General features: G+C 43.4%; 1 protein-coding gene across 1 annotated transcript in view; it reads left to right on the top strand.

Moving 5' to 3' along the window:
* The window catches only part of LOC139257430 (CD209 antigen-like protein C), a 67,467-nt gene that overhangs the window by 32,970 nt on the left and 16,727 nt on the right, over positions 1-17,770 (top strand). The window contains exons 4-5 of the mRNA XM_070874488.1: positions 9,416-9,564; positions 17,011-17,120. Of these exons, the coding sequence (XP_070730589.1) occupies positions 9,416-9,564; positions 17,011-17,120 (259 nt within the window). The remainder of the gene's footprint in view (positions 1-9,415; positions 9,565-17,010; positions 17,121-17,770) is intronic.

Raw genomic sequence — 17,770 nt, 5'->3', positions numbered from 1 at the left:
AATGATTCTTGTACAAGGACACCCAGGTCCCTCTGAATACCAACATTTCGCAATCTCTCACCGTTTATAAAATACTCTGGGCTGGACGTTTCTCTTCATTTTCAGCGGTTTTCTCGGTGGTACAGCTCTTTTTTGGTGAAAAACCGCCTGGCGAAAGTTTCCTCTTTATTTTATAAAGAGTTCCACTGACATTTTGAAAATACCGCTGGGGAGCAAACCGCCTCCGTGCATCTGTGTGCACCGTCGAGGAAACCGCCATGATCCAAGTTTTGCCTCAACGGGGACCATACACACCGCCGAGGAACCGCCCACGAAACGCTGTCGGAAACAGGGCGGTCGGTGAGTATCCTGCAAAGAAAGGGAAGTTACAGGTTTTTTATAATTAGTTTCAAAATTCTATAACGACGATTACATTAAAAAGGGTCTTGAGAATGTTTTCTAACTTTTTATTTTTTGTTTAATTAAAAAACTATTTTTGAGTTTTCCCCCCTCCCTCGGCCCAACTTCAGCCTTTGTCTAAATTTTAAGTACTTACCGTCCAGTCCGGTAAGAACCGTCTATTTTATCTAGTTTCGCCTTTAACCGCCGAGAATCTTGGTGAAAGATCCATTTTCTCGCCGGTGGTATTTTTTTACCTTTTTTATGGAAATTTTCACCAGTGGGGGGCTTTAAGGAAAGTCTAACCCTCTGCTTTTCTATTTTCCCTACCAAAGTGGATAACTTCACGTTTCTCCACCTTATATTCCATTTGCCACGTTCTTGCCCACTCACTTAGCCTGTCTGTATCCCCTTGAAGCCTCTTTGCATCCTCCTCACAACTTACATTCCCACCTAGCTTTGTATCACCAGCAAACTTGGAGAGATTACATTTGGTCCCCTCATCCAAATCATTGATATAGATTGTGAACAGCTGAGGCCCAAGCCTCCAGTGAGAAAGAAAGACTCTAAGAGAAGGATGAACCATCCGTGGCTAATTAAGGAAGTAAAGGATGGTATCAAATTGAAAGCAATGGCATACAACGTTGCAAAGAACAGAGGAAGGCCAGAGGGTTGGGAAATTTTTAGAAACCGGCAAAGGACGAATAAAAATAATGATAGAGAGAAGATAGCTTATGAGAGTAAACTAGCAAGAAATATAAAAACAGACAGTAATAGGTTCTACAGGTATCCTGCACAAGATAAGAGCTCACAGAATTGGCGGTAATATATTAGCATGGATAGAGGATTGGCTGACTAACAGAAAGCAGAGAGTCGGGATAAATGAGTCATTTTCAGGTTGGCAATCTATAAATAGCTGGGTGCCGCATGGATCAGTGCTGGGCCCTCAACCATTTACAATTTATATTAATGATTTGGATGAAGGGACTGAGTGTAATGTCGGCAAATTTGCTGATGATACAAAGGTCGGTAGGAAAGCAAGTTATGAGGAGGATGCAAAAAATCAACAAAGGGATATATAACAGGCTAAGTGAGTGAGCAAAAATTTGGCAGATGGAGTAAATTGTGGGAAAATGTGAGGTTATCAACTTTGGTAGGACAAATAAAAAGTAAATTATTATTTAAATGTGCAGAGATTACAAAATGCGGTGGTACAGTGGGATCTGGGGTCGTTGCACATGAAACACAAAAAGTTAGTTTGCAGGTACAGCAAGTAATTAGGAAGGCAACTAGAATGTTGGCCTTTATTGCAAGGGGGATGGAGTATAAAAGTAGGGAAGTCCTGCTACAAATGTACAGGGCATTGGTAAGACCACACCTGGAGTATTGCATGCAGTTTTGGTCTCCTTATTTAAGAAGGGATATATTTGCATTGGAGGCTGTACAGAGAAGTTATTGTACATCCTTGTCTGGAGTAAAATTAAAACAGAGAAGGTGGTTCAACCGTGGCTAACAAGGGAAATTAGGGATAGCATTAAATCCAAGGAAGAGGCATATAAATTGACCAGAAAAAGCAGCAAACCTGAGGACTGGGAGAAATTTAGAATTCAGCAGAGGAGGACAAAGGGTTTAATTAGGAGGGGGAAAATAGAGTATGAGCATAAGGTTGCAGGGAACATAAAAACTGACTGCAAAAGCTTCTATTGATATGTGAAGAGAAAAAGATTAGTGAAAACAAATGTAGGTCCCTTGCAGTCAGAATCAGGTGAATTTATAATGGGGAACAAAGAAATGGCAGATCAATTGAACAAATACTTTGGTTCTGTCTTCACGAAGGAAGACACAAATAACCTTCCGGAAATACTAGGGGACCAAGGTTCTAGCGAGAAGGAGGAACTGAAGGAAATCCTTATTAGTCGGGAAATTTTATTCGGAAAATTGATGGGATTGAAGGCCGATAAATCCCTAGGGCCTGATAGTATGCATCCCAGAGTAATTAAGGAAGTGGCCCGAGAAATAGTGGATGCATTGGTGGTCATTTTCCAACATTCTATAGACTCTGGATCAGTTGCTATGGATTGGAGGGTAGCTAATGTAACCCCACTTTTTAAAAACAGGGAATTATAGACCGGTTAGCCTGACATCGGTAGTGTGGAAAATATTGGAATCAATTATTAAAGATGTACTAACAGCGCATTTGGAAAGCAGTGACAAGATCGGTCCAAGTCAGCATGGATTTATGAAAGGGAAACCATGCTTGACAAATTTTCTAGAATTTTTTGAGGATGTAACTAGTAGCGTGGACAAGGGAGAACCAGTGGATATGGTATATTTGGACTTTCAAAAGTCTTTTGACAAAGTCCCACACAAGAGAGTGTGCAAAATTAAAGCACATTGTATTGGGGTAATGTATTGATGTGGATAGAGAACTGGTTGGCAGACAGGAAGCAAAGAGTAGGAATAAACGGGTCCTTTTCAGAATGGCAGGCAGTGACTAGTGGGGTACCACAAGGTTCAGTGCTGCGACACCAGCTATGTACAATATACATTAACGATTTGGACGAAGGAATTGAATGTAATATCTCCAAGTTTGCAGATGACACTAAGCTGGGTGGCAGTGTGAGCTGTGAGGAGGATGCTACGAGGCTGCAGGTTGACTTGGACAGGGTAGGTGAGTGGGCAAATGCATGGTAGATGCAGTATAATGTAGATAAATGTGAGGTTATCCACTTTGGTAGCAAAAACAGGAAGGCAGAATATTATCTGAATGGTGATAGATTCGGAAAAGGGGAGGTGCAACGTGACCTGGGTGTCACAGTACATCAGTCATTGAAAGTTGGCATGCAGGTACAGCGGGCAGTAAAGAAGGCAAATGGCATGTTGGTCTTCATAGTGAGAGGAATTGAGTATAGGAGCAGGGAGGTCTTACTGCAGTTGTATAGGGCCTTGGTGAGGCCACACCTTGAATATTGTGTACAGTTTTGATCTCCTATTCTGAGGAAGAACATTCTTGCTATTGAGGGAGTGCAGCGAAGGTTCACCAGACTTATTCCCGGGATGGCAGAACTGACATATGAAGAAAGACTGGATCGACTGGGCTTATATTCACTGGAATTTAGAAGAATGAGAGGGGATCTCATAGAAACATATAAAATTCTGACGGGATTGGATAGGTTAGCTACAGGAAGAATGTTCCCAATGTTGGGGAAGTCCAGAACCAGGGGTCACAGTCTAAGGATAAGGGGTAAGCCGTTTAGGACCAAGATGAGGAGAAACTTCTTTACTCAGAGAATTGTGAACCTGTGGAACTCTCGACCACAGAAAGTTGTTGAGGCCAGTTCGTTCGATATATTCAAAAGGGAGTTAGATGTGGCCCTTATGGCTAAAGGGATCAAGGGGTATGGAGAGAAAGCAGGAATGGGGTACTGAGGTTGCATGATCAGCCATGATCGTTTTGAATGGTGGTGCAGGCTCGAAGGGCCGAATGGCCTACTCCTGCACCTATTTTCTATGTTTCTGTGTTCACGAGGTTGATTCCTGAGATGAAGGGGTTGTGATATGAAGAAAGGTTGAGCAGGTTGGGCCTATACCCATTGGAATTTAGAAGACTTAGAAATGATCTTATTGAAATGTATAAGATTTTGAGGGGGCTTGGCAGGGTCGATGCAGAGAGGATGTTTCCTCTCATGGGGGAATATCGAACTAGGGGGTATAGTTTCAGAATAATTGGTCGCCCATTTAAATGGAAATAAGGAGGAATTTCTTCTCTCAGAGGGTCGTGAATCTCTGGCATTCTCTGTCTTAGAGAGCTGTGGAGGCTGGGTCATTGAATATATTTAAGGTGGAGATAGACAGATTTTTGAAAGATAAGGGAGTCAAGGGTTATGGGGATGCAGACAGGAAAGGCAAGGATCAGATCAGTCATAGACATAGAAACTAGGAGCAGTAGTAGGCCATTCGGCCCTTCGAGTCTGCACCGCCATTCAATACGATCATGGCTAATCCTCTATCTCAACACCATGTTCCCGCTTTTTCCCCATACCCCTTGATGCCTTTTGTTTCTAGAAATCTATCTATCTCCCTCTCAAATATATTCAGTGACTTGGCTTCCACAGCTTTCTGTGGTAGAGAATTCCACAGGTTCACCACCCTCTGAGAGAAAAAGTTTCTCCTCATCTCGGTCCTAAATTTCCTACCCGGCATCCTGAGACTGTGACCCCTTGTTCGAGACTTCCCAGCCAGGGGAAACATCCTCCCCGCATCCAGTCTGTCCAACCCAGTCAGAATTTTATACGTCTCAATGAGATCCCCTCTCATTCTTCTAAACTCCAGTGAATACAGGCTTAGTCGACCCAATCTCTCCTCAAACGACAGTCCTGCCACCCCAGGAATCAGTCTGGTGAACCTTCGCTGCACTCCCTCTATGGCAAGTATATCCCTTCTGAGGCAAGGAGACAAATGTGTCTCTGCTTATCTGTAGAATGTCTCCACGAGGCCTAGTGCTGTGCTTGAACTGCTGTGACCATAGTCTCTTTAATGTAACCCAGAGTGAGGCAGCAATATGGTGACTAGCCTTTTTTTACAGCTGCTGCCTGGGCCTCCCACAGTTGCACCCTCTAGTGGTACCAGCATAGTATGTACAGAGTATACATATATGACAGAGACTAAAACTGCACACAATACTACAGGTATGGTCTTACCAAGGCCCTGACTAACTGTTGTGAAACATCCTTGCTCCTATACTCAAATTCTCTTGCAATGAAGGCCAACATACCATTTGCCTTCCTAACTGCTTGCTGCACCTGCATGTTTGCTTTCAATGACTGGTGTGCAAGGACACACAGGTCCCTCTGTACATCGACACTTCCCAAGCCATCACCATTTAAATAATACTTTGTCCTTATGTTTTTCCTACCAAAGTGGACATTTATCCACGTTATACTGCATCTGCCATGTGTTTGCCCACTCACTCAACCTATCTAAATCGCCTTGCAGCGTCTTTGCATCCTCCTCACAACTCACAATCCCACCTAGTTTGGTGTTGTCAGCAAACTTAGAAATATTACATTTGTTTCCTTCATCCAAATCATTTATATATATTGTGAATAGCTGGGGCCCAAGCACTGATCCCTGTGGTACCCCACTAGTCACTGCTCGCTACCCCGAAAAAGACCCGTTTATTCCTACTCTCTGTTTCCTGTCAGTTAACCAATTTTCAATCCATGCCAATACATTACCCCCAATCTTATGTGCTTTAATTTTGCACACTAACCTCTTATGTGGGACTTTATCAAAGGCTTTCTGAAAGTCCAGATACACTACATCCACTGGTTCTCCCTTATCTATTCTATCAGTTATTCATCAAAAATCCAGTTAGTTTGTCAAACATGATTTTCCTTTCATAAATCCAAGTTGACTTTTTTAATCGCGTTGATATTATCTAATTGTGCCGTTATCACATCCTTTATAATAGACTCCAGCATTTTCCCTACTACTGATGTCAGGCTAACCGATCTGTAGTTCCCTGTTTTCTCTCTCCCTATTGTTTGAAATCCCCTATTGCTTTTGCACTTCTCAGAAACTAGCCTACATATTTGCTCTTCTAACTCCCTCTGATTATTTGGGGGTTTATAGTATACTCCCAGGAGTGTGATTGTCCCTTTTTTATTCTTCATTTCAACCCATATGGCCTCATTTGAGGATCCTTCTAACATATCATCCCTCCCTCCTCACAGCTGTAATTGTTTCTTTAGCCAATATTGTGACCCCCACCTTCTTTTTATACCCCTTGGTGGTCGGAAAATTATTGGAAAAATTCCTGAGGGACAGGATAAACCTTCATTTGGAAGGACACGGATTAATTAAGAGCAGTCAGCATGGGTTTGTCAAGGAAAGGTGGTGTCTGACTAACTTGATTGAATTTTTCAAGGAGGTAACCAGGAGGGACAATAAGGGCAGTATATATGATGTAGTGTATATGGATTTTAGCAAAGCGTTTGACAAGGTCCCACATGGCAGACGGGCCACCAAAGTAGTAGCACATGAGATCGAGGGGAAAGTGGCAAGTTGGATCCAAAATTGGCCAGAGGCAGGAAGCAGAGGGTAAAGTTTGATGGGTGTTTTTGTAACTGGAAGGCTGAATCCTGTGGGGTTCCGCAGGGTTCAGTGCTGGGTCCTGAAAGGTCAAAATTCACAGGAACCCGCCAGTGTTTAGACTCATTGGAAAGGAAATTTAATTTTGGACTATCTACCAGAAAGTTTGAAATCCTAAAGTGCTTATGGAAGAAACTACGAACTTCAATCGAACTTTGAACTTTTACAAGACAAATTCATGTCTGTGGGCGGGCCTAAGGATCTGAAGGAGCCAGCTTGATTATTGGAACTGTCTGGGTGTTGTGACTAAGGTAAATTGTATGGAGAAATGGATATTCGAAAACCCTTCTCCACAAGAGGTATTAACATTTCAACAATAACTCAGAGATGGCCAGCCATCAAACTAAACTGAGAAAAGCCATCTTCAACATGAATAAGAACAAAGGGCCCATTTCAGCCTGTATGCAAAAACCAAGCACAAAAGGACATTACCAAGCTAATATTTCCATCAGGAAACAGAATTAGAAGAACCACCCACCCAAGACATTAACTTTTAATGAGCCCTCCAAAATATTACAAAGAAATGTCAAGCCTGCCAAATTTAAACAAAGAATTTGAGACTGATTTGGTGCGAAGATTCGGACAAGTCAAACCGTATAACTGGCCTCCTGTTTTAACAAAGGGTATGCCATACTACGCCAGGTGCCATACTACGCATGTGCCATACTGTGCCTATGTCATCAAGAAAGGAGAGAAACCAACGCGACAGTTCTCCAGCCTTGAAGTCCTGAAGTCCAAAAGGAAGGAAGAACATCACCATCGCGACAGCAACCAACCAGAGCCAACTTGGTACCACCGAAAAACCACAGCGATTGACCAAAATCGAAACAAAACTCCAACAGAAAGAAACCGAAAAATCGAAAGTTTCCACTCTACAATCTAAGTCCTGACTACCAATAGATGAAAACATTACCGAAAGAGACTTTGAACCTATTTCTAACGAAGGAAACCAGATTATTACCCCATAAGTCCAAAACGCGCCTTACCGCATCAGCGGACTCAACCCAACTGAAGATTGCACAGTAAGAAGTCTTCTCCGACATTCGGGGTACGGCAAGCAGCACCTACAGAATTCAACGAACCCCGAAATTGCGAACTACCGCTAACTGACCAGAAAGGATTGGTAAGCATAGTCCCTGCCTGCCCTGGAGTCTAACCAAGCTAGGATTAGGTATTGGGAGGTGAGAGGTGTAATTTTTACTGTAACCCCCTTTGAATGTGTAATGTATTGTTCTTTATTAGAGTGATTATAAGTTTGACATTGTATTTTCTTGTCTGTAATAAAATCAAAGTTCTTTGCATCAAACCTGTTGTCCTTTGCACTTTATCACAGCCCCCAAATAAACCCGGAGTCAAGAACCCAAGGGAGTGGGAGCGATTCGAACCGCTCAAGTAGGTCAGAGGTGAACCTGACCCCTGGGACCATCCCTTACAGTCCCCTGCCTTTTGTGATATATATCAATGACCTGCACTGGAATGATGGGGGTATGATTATGAAGTTTTCAGATGACACTAAAATAGAGTGTGTGGTTGATAATGAAGATGAAAGCTGTGGACTGCAGGAAGACATCAATGTACTGGTCAGGTGGGCAGAACAGTGGCAAATGGAATTCATTCCGGATAAGTGCGATCTAATGCATTTGGGGAGATCTAACAAGGCAAGGGAATACACAATAAATGGTATGACACTAAAAAATGTAGATGAACAAAGGGACCTTGGAGTGCAGGTCCATAGATCCCTGAAGGTAGCAGGCCAGGTAGATAAGATGGTTAAGATGGCATATGGAATACTTGCCTTTATTAGTTGAGGCCTTGAGTACAACAGCAAGGACGTCATGTTGGAACTGTATACAACACTGGTTAGGCCACAGCTGGAGTACTGCGTGCAGTTCTGGTCTCCACATTACAGGAAAGGCTGCAGAGGAGATTTACAAGAATGTTGCCTGGATTAGAGAATTTTGGCTATGAGGAATGATTGGAAATGCTGGGTCTGTTTTCTTTGGAACAGAGGAGGCTGAGGGGAAATCTGATTGATGTGTATAAAATTATGAGGGGCCTGGATAGAATGGATAGGAAGGACCTGTTTCTCTTGGCTGAGGGGGTCAACAACCAGGGGGCATAGATTTAAAGTAATTGGAGGGAGGTCTAGAGGAAATATGTGGGGAAATTTCTTCACACAGAGGGTGTTGGGGGTCTGGAACTAACTGCCTGAAAGGGTGGTAGAGGCAGAAACCCTCACCACTTTAAAAAAATACTTGGATGTGTACTTAAAGTGGCATAACCTGCAGAGCTACGGACCAAGAACTGGAAAGTGGGATTAGGCTGGATTGCTCTTGGTCGGCTGGCGTGGACACAATTAGCCGAAATGGCCTCCTTCCGTGCTGTAAATGTCTTTGATTCTATCTCATCTGAAAACCCTGTAACCAGGAATGTTGAGCTGCCATTCCTGCCCTTCTTTCAGTCATGTTTCAGTAATAACTACAATATCATCCTTCTACATGTCTGTCTGTGCTCTCATCCGACTTATTTACTAGACTCCTTAAAGCACTGCCAAACTTCTTATCTATTTTCTAGCCTTTGTTTCCTTTGCCGTCCAAACCCACATGCTAATTTACTGCTTCCATTTCCATCTTGCATTCTCTCCCTCTGAATCTATGCCCAGGTTTGCACCCCTCTGCCAAGCTAGTTTAAACCCTCCGCAGCAGCAATAACAAATCTCCCTGCGAGGATATTGGTCCCAGCGTTGTTGAGGTGGAACCCGTCGACTTGTACAGGTCCCGACTCCCCAGAAGGAGGTGGGACCTCGGGAATCTAAAGCCCTCTCTCCTGCAACATCTCTCCTGCTCTGCATTGATCTGTTCTATCCTATTTCTGTACTTCGCAGAGACTCGTTCCCAGGGTCCCAACCAATGGAGCCTGTTCAATCAAAAACTTTATTACTTTTCAACAAGTAAAAAAACTTGGAATGAAGCCCAGGAATCCTGTAAATCAATGGATGCCAATCTTGTTGTCATTAACAGTGCTGAGGAGCAGGTAGGAGCTATCTTTTTATTATATTCACTGGCTGTCAAATTTCAGTCTCATTTACGGCAGATTGTTTGTTACAGTTTTTACTCCTACATTATAAATAAGGGGCTGAAATTGTTGGGGACTTGCACTAGTAATGATACATTCATGGAGTGCGCTATTACGTCAACCTCAAGAATCCAGTAAATAATAGCGCGACCGAGATTTGTCATCCTACATAATTTGCTGGATCATTTGTGCCACGACATTGACAGATTCTCCTCAGCCGTTAAAGTTTTGTTGATGCCACTCAGCCAGCCAGCCTTTGAAGGCAATGGCGATCGCCAATTTGTTGGATTGATATCTGGATCTCTATTCTGGTCCAATACTTCAAATATATTCCCATTTATCCCATAATCTACATCAACCAATGGCATTGGGCGAAATCTTACCTTACATTTCCCTGTATTAAACTGCATCTGCCATTTCTCTGCCAACTGATCGAGCTTGGCAAGATATTTTTGAATTTGTGCGCATTGATATTAATTTTCCTTCACGTAATTTGGTATTGGCTGAAAATTTGAACACGTTGGACACAATTCCTTCCTCAAAATTATTTAGAAAACTTACAAACAACCGTGGCCCCAACACTGAACCCGCTGGCACTCCACTGGTAACTGGTCACCGACCAGATACTTGCCCATCCTCTACTACTTGTTGTTGTCTATCCACCATTTGCCAATCCATTTTAATACATTCCCATCCATCCCTTGGGCTTTATGTAGTTGCCTATTATGTATCAAAGGCCTTTATAATATCCAAGTAGATAACATCCATGGTCTCTCCTATCTACTAGGTCTGTTATCTGCTAAAAGAATGCTAATTAACTCATCAAGCAGAACATCCCATTCCTAAAACCATGCTGACCATCTCGGATTGTTTTCTGCCCCTCAAGATATTCGCTTATATTATCACTCATAAAACTTTCAATTTCCCAACAATGGATGTAGGACTTATACTTAGGAGTCACGCTTCAGCCCATTGTTTGGAAATGGAAGCCACATTTGCTATTTCCCAGTCCTCTGGGATTTAGCCTTTATCCAGCAAACTCTGAAAAATGTTTAGAGAACACTCAGAAATGTGCGAGCCAATTCCCGTGTGCGAGACATATTGGCCCTGATATTAGCTCGGAGGAGGATAGGGAATGGGGAGTAGGGGATGCTGTTTTGCTTTCGGGAAATAAGAAAGAATGAATTTCCCCCCGGGATTTGCAAAATTTAATGGCAAGGCCTAATAAACATTTTTTGTTTCCGTTTCCTGGCGGCATCCAGCAAAATTGAGAGGCTGGCTGGCTGTCAATGGGAAGGCCTGACGGGGAGTGGAGAGGAGGGAAGGTGAAATCATGGGCTGGTGGCCGTGGATCGATCGGAGAGTCGGAGACATGGCGGGTGGGTGGGCAGAGACACATCGGCGGAGGGGGGTGGGGGAGAATGGTGGGGGGAGTGCGGCGAGGGGCGGAGGTGGGGTAGAGACATATCTGTGGGCGGGCCTCAGGCGGGTGCAGTCACATCAGGCAGGGTGTCTCAGGACACATCGAGGGGCCGGAGGCAACGATCAGAAAGGCTGGGGGATTACAGATCAGGGGTTGGAGGGGTAATCACGGGGGTTGGAGAAATCGGAAGGATCGGGTTGGTGGGAGATAGTGGCTGTGTGGGAGTTCAACCGTAGGGGTGGGGTAGGTGTCGGAAGGAAGTAGTAGCAGGACATTTAGAAAATCAAAATGCAGTCAAGCATGGTATTATGAAAGGGAAATCATGTTTGACAAATTTGCTGGAGTTCTTTGAGGATGTAACGGACAGCGTGGATAAAGGGGAACCAGTAGATGGCATGTATTTGGATTTCCAGAAAGCATTCGATAAGGTGCTACATAAAAGATTACGGCACAATATGAGCTCACGGGGTTGGGGGTAATATGTTGACATGGATAGAGGATTGGCTAACTAACAGAAAACAGAGATTCGGGATAAATGGGTCATTTTCCAGTTAGCAAACTGTAACTAGTGGGGTGCCACAGGGATCAGTGCTGGGACCTCAACTATTTATAATTTAAAGTGATGACTTAGATGAAGAGACCGAGTGTAACATAGCCAAATTTGCTGACAATACAAAGATAGGTGGGAAAACAAGTTGTGAAGAGGCCGTAAAGAATCTCCAAAGGGCTATAGTGAGTGGGCAAAAATTTGGCAGACGGAGTATAATGTTGGAAAATGTGAGCTTATCCACTTTGGTTGGAAAAATAAAAAAGCAAATTACGATTTAAATGGGGAGAGATTACAAAATGCTGCAGTACAGAGAGATCTGGGGGTCCTTGTACATGAAACACAAAAAGTTAGCATGCAGGTATAGCAACTAATCAGAAAGGCAAATAGAATGTTGGCCTTTATTGCAAGGTGGATGGAGTATAAAAGCAGGGAAGTCCTGCTCCAACTGTACAGGGTGTTGGTAAGACCACACCTGGAGTACTGCGTACAGTTTTGGTCTCCTCATTTCAGAAAGGATATACTTGCATTGGAGGCAGTTCAGAAAAGGTTCACGAGATTGATTCCTGAGATGAAGGGGTTGTGATATGAAGAAAGGTTGAGCAGGTTGGGCCTATGCTCATTGGAGTTTAGAAGAGTGAGAGGTGATCTTATTGAAATATATAAGATTCTGAGGGGGCTTGACAGGGTAGATGCAGAGAGGATGTTTCCCCTCATGGGGGAATCTAGAACATAGGGTGTTATGTATGTAAACCTATAAATACCTTGTCTAACCACCAGAGGGCTTATCCCCTGGAGTCCCAAGGGAGCCCACAATCCCTTGGGAGCACCTGTATATAAGGAGGCCTCGCAGGCTGGAGAGGCACTCTGAGATCTGTAATAAAGGACTACGGTCACACCTTACTTTGAGCTTGCAGCATCTAGTCTGACTCTTTATTCAAGACATAACATAGGGGACATAGTTTCAGAATAATGGGTCGTCCATTTAAGACAGAAATAAGGAGGAATTTCTTCTCTCAGAGGGTCGTGAATCTTTGAAATTCTCTACACCAGGTTGCTGTGGAGGCTGGGTCATTGAATATATTTAAGGTGTAGGTAGACAGATTTATGAATGATAAGGGAGTCAAGGGTTATGGGGTGCAGGCGGGGAAGTGGAGTTGAGGCCAGGATGAGATCAGCCATGATCTTATTGAATGGCCTACTCCTGCTGCTATTTCTTATGTATGTGTGGGGTCGTAGTTGAGCTGGATCCAGTCGGTAAATAGAAAGATACTTGTAAGGCATTTACCAGCTGGATCCAGTAGTCCTCGCCTCCCTTTAACTACCATGTTAATTTTAAAATGGTGATTAAATCTAAGGCACGCAGCCTCATTATAATATCTAAATGGCCAACCCACCTCCTGGGAGCCTCTAATCAACCCGGAAGTGGGCGGGTTCGAGGTGTGTTTGGTTTGGGTTTGAGATTTGTAACATTTTAACATCCCATCCAAGAGATGCATAGGACACTTGGAGTAATAGCTATAATGATAAAGGATGGGATAAAGACAGTCAAGAGAAAGGATCTTAGCTTGGAAATTTAAGATATAGAATCACTTTGACTGGAGCTAAGAAACAACAAGGGGCAGAAAACATTGGTGGGAGTAGTTTATAGTCCCCTAACAGCAGGTGCACTGTTATGCAGATTATAAATCAGGAAATTAGAGGTTCATGCAACAAGGTTAATACAAGAATCATGGGGACTTTAATTTTCAAATAGGCTGGGCAAACCGAATTTGCAGTAACTACGGAAGATGAGTTCATGAAATGCATTCCAGATAGTTTTCTAGATTGGTATGTTGAGGAACCAATTAGGGAACAGGTATTTTAGATCTAGTATTGTGCAATGAGAGAGGGTTAATTAATAACCTTGTAGTAAAGGAGCCTCTGGGGAAGAGTGATCATACTATGATAGAATTTATAAAACGCTGGTTCGGCCTCAACTAGAGTATTGTGTCCAATTCTAGGCACTGCACGTTAGGAAGGATGAGAAGGCCTTCGAGAGGGTGCAGAAAAGATTTACAAGAATGATTCCAGGGATGAGGGGTTTCAATTATGTGGATAGCCTGGAGAAGCTGGGGTTGTTCTCCTTAGAGCAGAGAAGATTGAGAGGAGATTTGAAAGAGGTGTTCAAAATCATGAGGGATTTGGACAGATAGAGAGAAACTGTTCCCATATGCAGAAGGGTTGAGAACCAGAGGACACAGATTTAAGGTGATTGGCAAAAGAACCAAAGGCGACATTCGAAAAAACATTTTTACATGGCGAGTGGTTTGGATCTGGAATGCACTGCCTGAAAGAAATCATAGAATGGTTACAGCACAGAAAAAGGTTATTTGGCCCGTCAAGCCTGTGCCAACTCTCTGCAAGAATACCTCAGCTAGTCCCACTCCCCCACCCTTTTCCCATAACCCTGGAGGCAAACTCAATCGCAGCTTTTAAAAGGGAGTTCGATAAGAACCTAAAATAAAAAAATTAGCAGTGTTACGGAAAAAGGGTGGTGGGGTGGGACTAGCTGAGGTATTCTTGCAGAGAGTTGGCACAGGCTCGACGGGCTGAATAGTCTTTTTCTGTGCTGTAACCATTCTATGATTCCTTTTAGCATTTTTAGTTGTAGAGAAAGGGGAAATCTTAATCATGTCTCTATATATGAATAACATGGAAAACATAGAAAACATAGAAAATAGGTGCAGGAGTAGGCCAATCAGCCCTTCAAGCCTGCACCACCATTCAATATGATCATGGCTGACCATGCATTTCAGTACCCTATTCCTGCTTTCTCTCCATAACCCTTGATCCCTTTAGCCGTGAGGGCCACATCTGACTCCCGAACGAACTGGCCCCAACAACTTTCTGTGGTGGAGAATTTCACATGCCCACAACTCTCTGAGAGAAGAAGTTTCTCCTCATCTCGGTCTTAAATGGCTTACCCCTTATCCTGAGACTGTGACCCCTGCTTCTGGACTTCCCCAACATCGGGAACATTCTTCCTGCATCTAACCTGTTTCTCTGAGATCCCCTCTTATTCTTCTAAATTCCATTGAATACAAGCCTAGTTGATTCAGTCTTTCTTCATATGTCAGTCCTGTCATCCCGGGAATCAGTCTGGTGAACTTTCGCTGCACTCGCTCAATAGCAAGAATGTCCTTCCTCAGATTAGGAGACCATAACTGTACACAATATTCAAGGTGTGGCCTCACCAATGCTCTGTACAACTGTAGTAGGACCTCCCTGCTCCGATCCTCAAATCCTCTCGCTATGAAGGCCAACATGCCTTCTTCACTGCCTGCTGTACCTGCATGCCAACCTTCAATGACTGATGTACCATGACACTCAGGTCTTGTTGCACCTCCCCCTTTACCAATCTGTCACCATTCAGATAATAATCAGCCCTCCTGTTTTTACCACCAAAGTGGATAACCTTACATTTATCCACATTATACCGCATCTGCCATGTATTTGCCCACTCACCAAACCTGTCCAAGTCACCCTGCAGCCTCTTAGCATCCTCCTCACAGCTCACACTGCCACCCAGCTTGGTGTCATCTACAAACTTGGAAATATTACATTAAATTCCTTTGTCTAAATCATTAATGTATATTATAAATAGCTGGGGTCCCAGCACTGAACCTTGTGGTACCCCACTAGTCACTGCCTGCCATTCTGAGAAGGACCTGTTTATTCCGACTCTCTGCTTCCTGTCTGCCAACCAGTTCTCTATCCACGTCAGTACATTACCCTCAATACCATGTGCTTTCATTTTGCAGACTAATCTCTTATGTGGGACCTTGTCAAAAGCCTTTTGAAAGTCTAAATACACCACATTCACTGGCTCTCCCTTGTCCACTCTACTAGTTACATCCTCAAAAATTTCTAGAAGATTTGGCAAGCATGATTTCCCTTTCATAAATCCATGCTGACTTAGACTGATCCTGTCACTGATTTCCAAATGTGCTGCCATTACATATGTAATAATTGATTCCAATATTTTTCCCACCACTGATGTCAGGCTGACCGGGCAATAAATCCCTGTTTTCTCTCTCCCTCCTTTTTTAAAAAGTCGGGTTACTTTAGCTACCCTCCAGTCCATAGGAACTGATCCAGAGTGTTGGAAAATGACCACCAATGTATCCACTATTTCTAGGGCCACTTCCTTAAGTACTCTGGGATGCAGACTAACAGACCCTGGGGATTTATCGGCCTTCAATCCCATCAATTTCCCTAACACAATTTCCTGACTAATAAGGATTTCCTTTAGTTCCTCCTTCTCGCTAGACCTTTGTTCCCCTCGTATTTCCGGAAGGTTATTTGTGTCTTCCTTAGTGAAGACAGAACCAAAGTATTTGTTCAATTGGTCTGCCATTTCTTTGTTCCCCATTATGACTTCACCTGATTCTGACTGTAAAGGACCTACTTTTGTCTTCACTAATCTTTTTCTCTTCATGTATCTGTCGAAGCTTCGGCAGTCAGTTTTTATGTTCCCTGCAAGCTTACTCTTATATTCTATTTTCCCTCTCCTCATTAAACCCTTTGTCTTCCTCTGCTGAATTCGAAATTTCTCCCAGTCCTCAGGTTTGCTGCTTTTTCTGGCCAATTTATATGCCTCTTCCTTGGATTTAACACTATCCCTAATTTCCCTTGTAAGCCACGGTTGAGCCACCTTCCAGACAGGATGTACAATTATTTTTATGCCAGACAGGATGTAGAATTGTTGAAGTTTATCCATGTGATCTTTAAATGTCTGCCATTGCCTATCCACCGTCAACCCTTTAAGTATCGTTCACCAGTCTATCCTCGCCAATTCATGTGTCACACCGTCAAAGTTACCTTACAGGCAGTTTGAAAACACAAATGCAGAGAATGAAAACATCCAGGTCTAGGGTACGGGATAAACATTTGGCCTAAGCACTTGCTGTGCTATAAACAAAACTGGTTGCGCAAAGGTGAAGGTCTGAAAGAGATAAGCTGGGCAAACAACTAAAAATGCAGCCTGAGCTAAACCTGCAAACTACATATTGGTACCCACGTATTATGTAGGCACAGGCCAAAGTTGCATTATAGTATAAGAATAGAACCTAGTTCCCTTTAACGTCAGAATGTTCTTGAGGGTCAGGAGTCAGGACCTGGTGGGCAGGAGCTGGTCGCTCCAGGACTTGTGTTGTTCTCTAGGGTCGGAGCGTGCTCTCAAGGTGGTCGGAGCCTGGGAACCAGGTTGCATTACTTGCATGTTATTTAATATAAATGGAAAGACCAAATCAATCAGTGTAATAAAGCTCATTATAAAAAATCCTCATGAGTGAATCATAAGCAGTTATTGTCACCGAACTAACAACCCCTTCTTGTGATGGTAACGGCTAAGACATCCGTTAACACAGCTACATCGTTATTTACCCGACAGGAATATTTACAACAGAGTAAACTGGATAGTCTTTGGATTGGACTCGATGACCGTGTTGAAGAAGGGAAGTGGCGCTGGGTGGATGGTACAGATTATGCTTCAACTGTCAAGTGAGTATGGGTTTTGTATCACACAGTAAGGTCATTTTCACTTTCACTGTCTGGACAGTAATCTGACAGAGTGCATCGCCCAACATATTGAACCCACTCATAAATTTTATCTCCTGCGGTAACCGGGTCCAAGTATACTGTTGTCCTTGGACTGTGAAAGCAAAACACTGTCGAACCTCCGGTGCCAGAGGCACTGACCAAAATCCGTTGGCCAGATCTATAACCGAGAAATATTTATGTTCCGGTTTGAGGGCATTAAAAATGGTGGAGAGATCTGCGACCAAAGGAGCTTTTTGATCAATACACTGGTTAGCTTTCCTATAATCGACAGTCAAACGCCAAGTCTCATTAGATTTCTGTACCGGCCACACGGGGCTATTGGAGGAGCTATGCGTTTTAATAAGCACCCCTTGTTTCTCCAATTGCTGAATAACCGGTAAGATTCCCGCGATGGCAGTTGGACTGATGGGATAGTGTTTAGTGCATGGAGGCTTGGTCCCGGTAAATTCCGCAGGCTCCATCTGGAGTAGGCCACAATCGTTCTTATCTTTAGCCCATATCGGGTGTTCCTTCAATTCTTCTTTCTTCAAAGTTCTCATTGACCATGCCACCTGACCATCCTCGAAATGCAACGATGAATCTACTTGGAT

This window comes from Pristiophorus japonicus, unplaced genomic scaffold (genome assembly GCF_044704955.1).
Source record: "Pristiophorus japonicus isolate sPriJap1 unplaced genomic scaffold, sPriJap1.hap1 HAP1_SCAFFOLD_839, whole genome shotgun sequence".
Lineage (NCBI taxonomy): Eukaryota > Metazoa > Chordata > Chondrichthyes > Pristiophoridae > Pristiophorus > Pristiophorus japonicus.
This window is presented reverse-complemented; position numbering and strand designations above follow the sequence as displayed.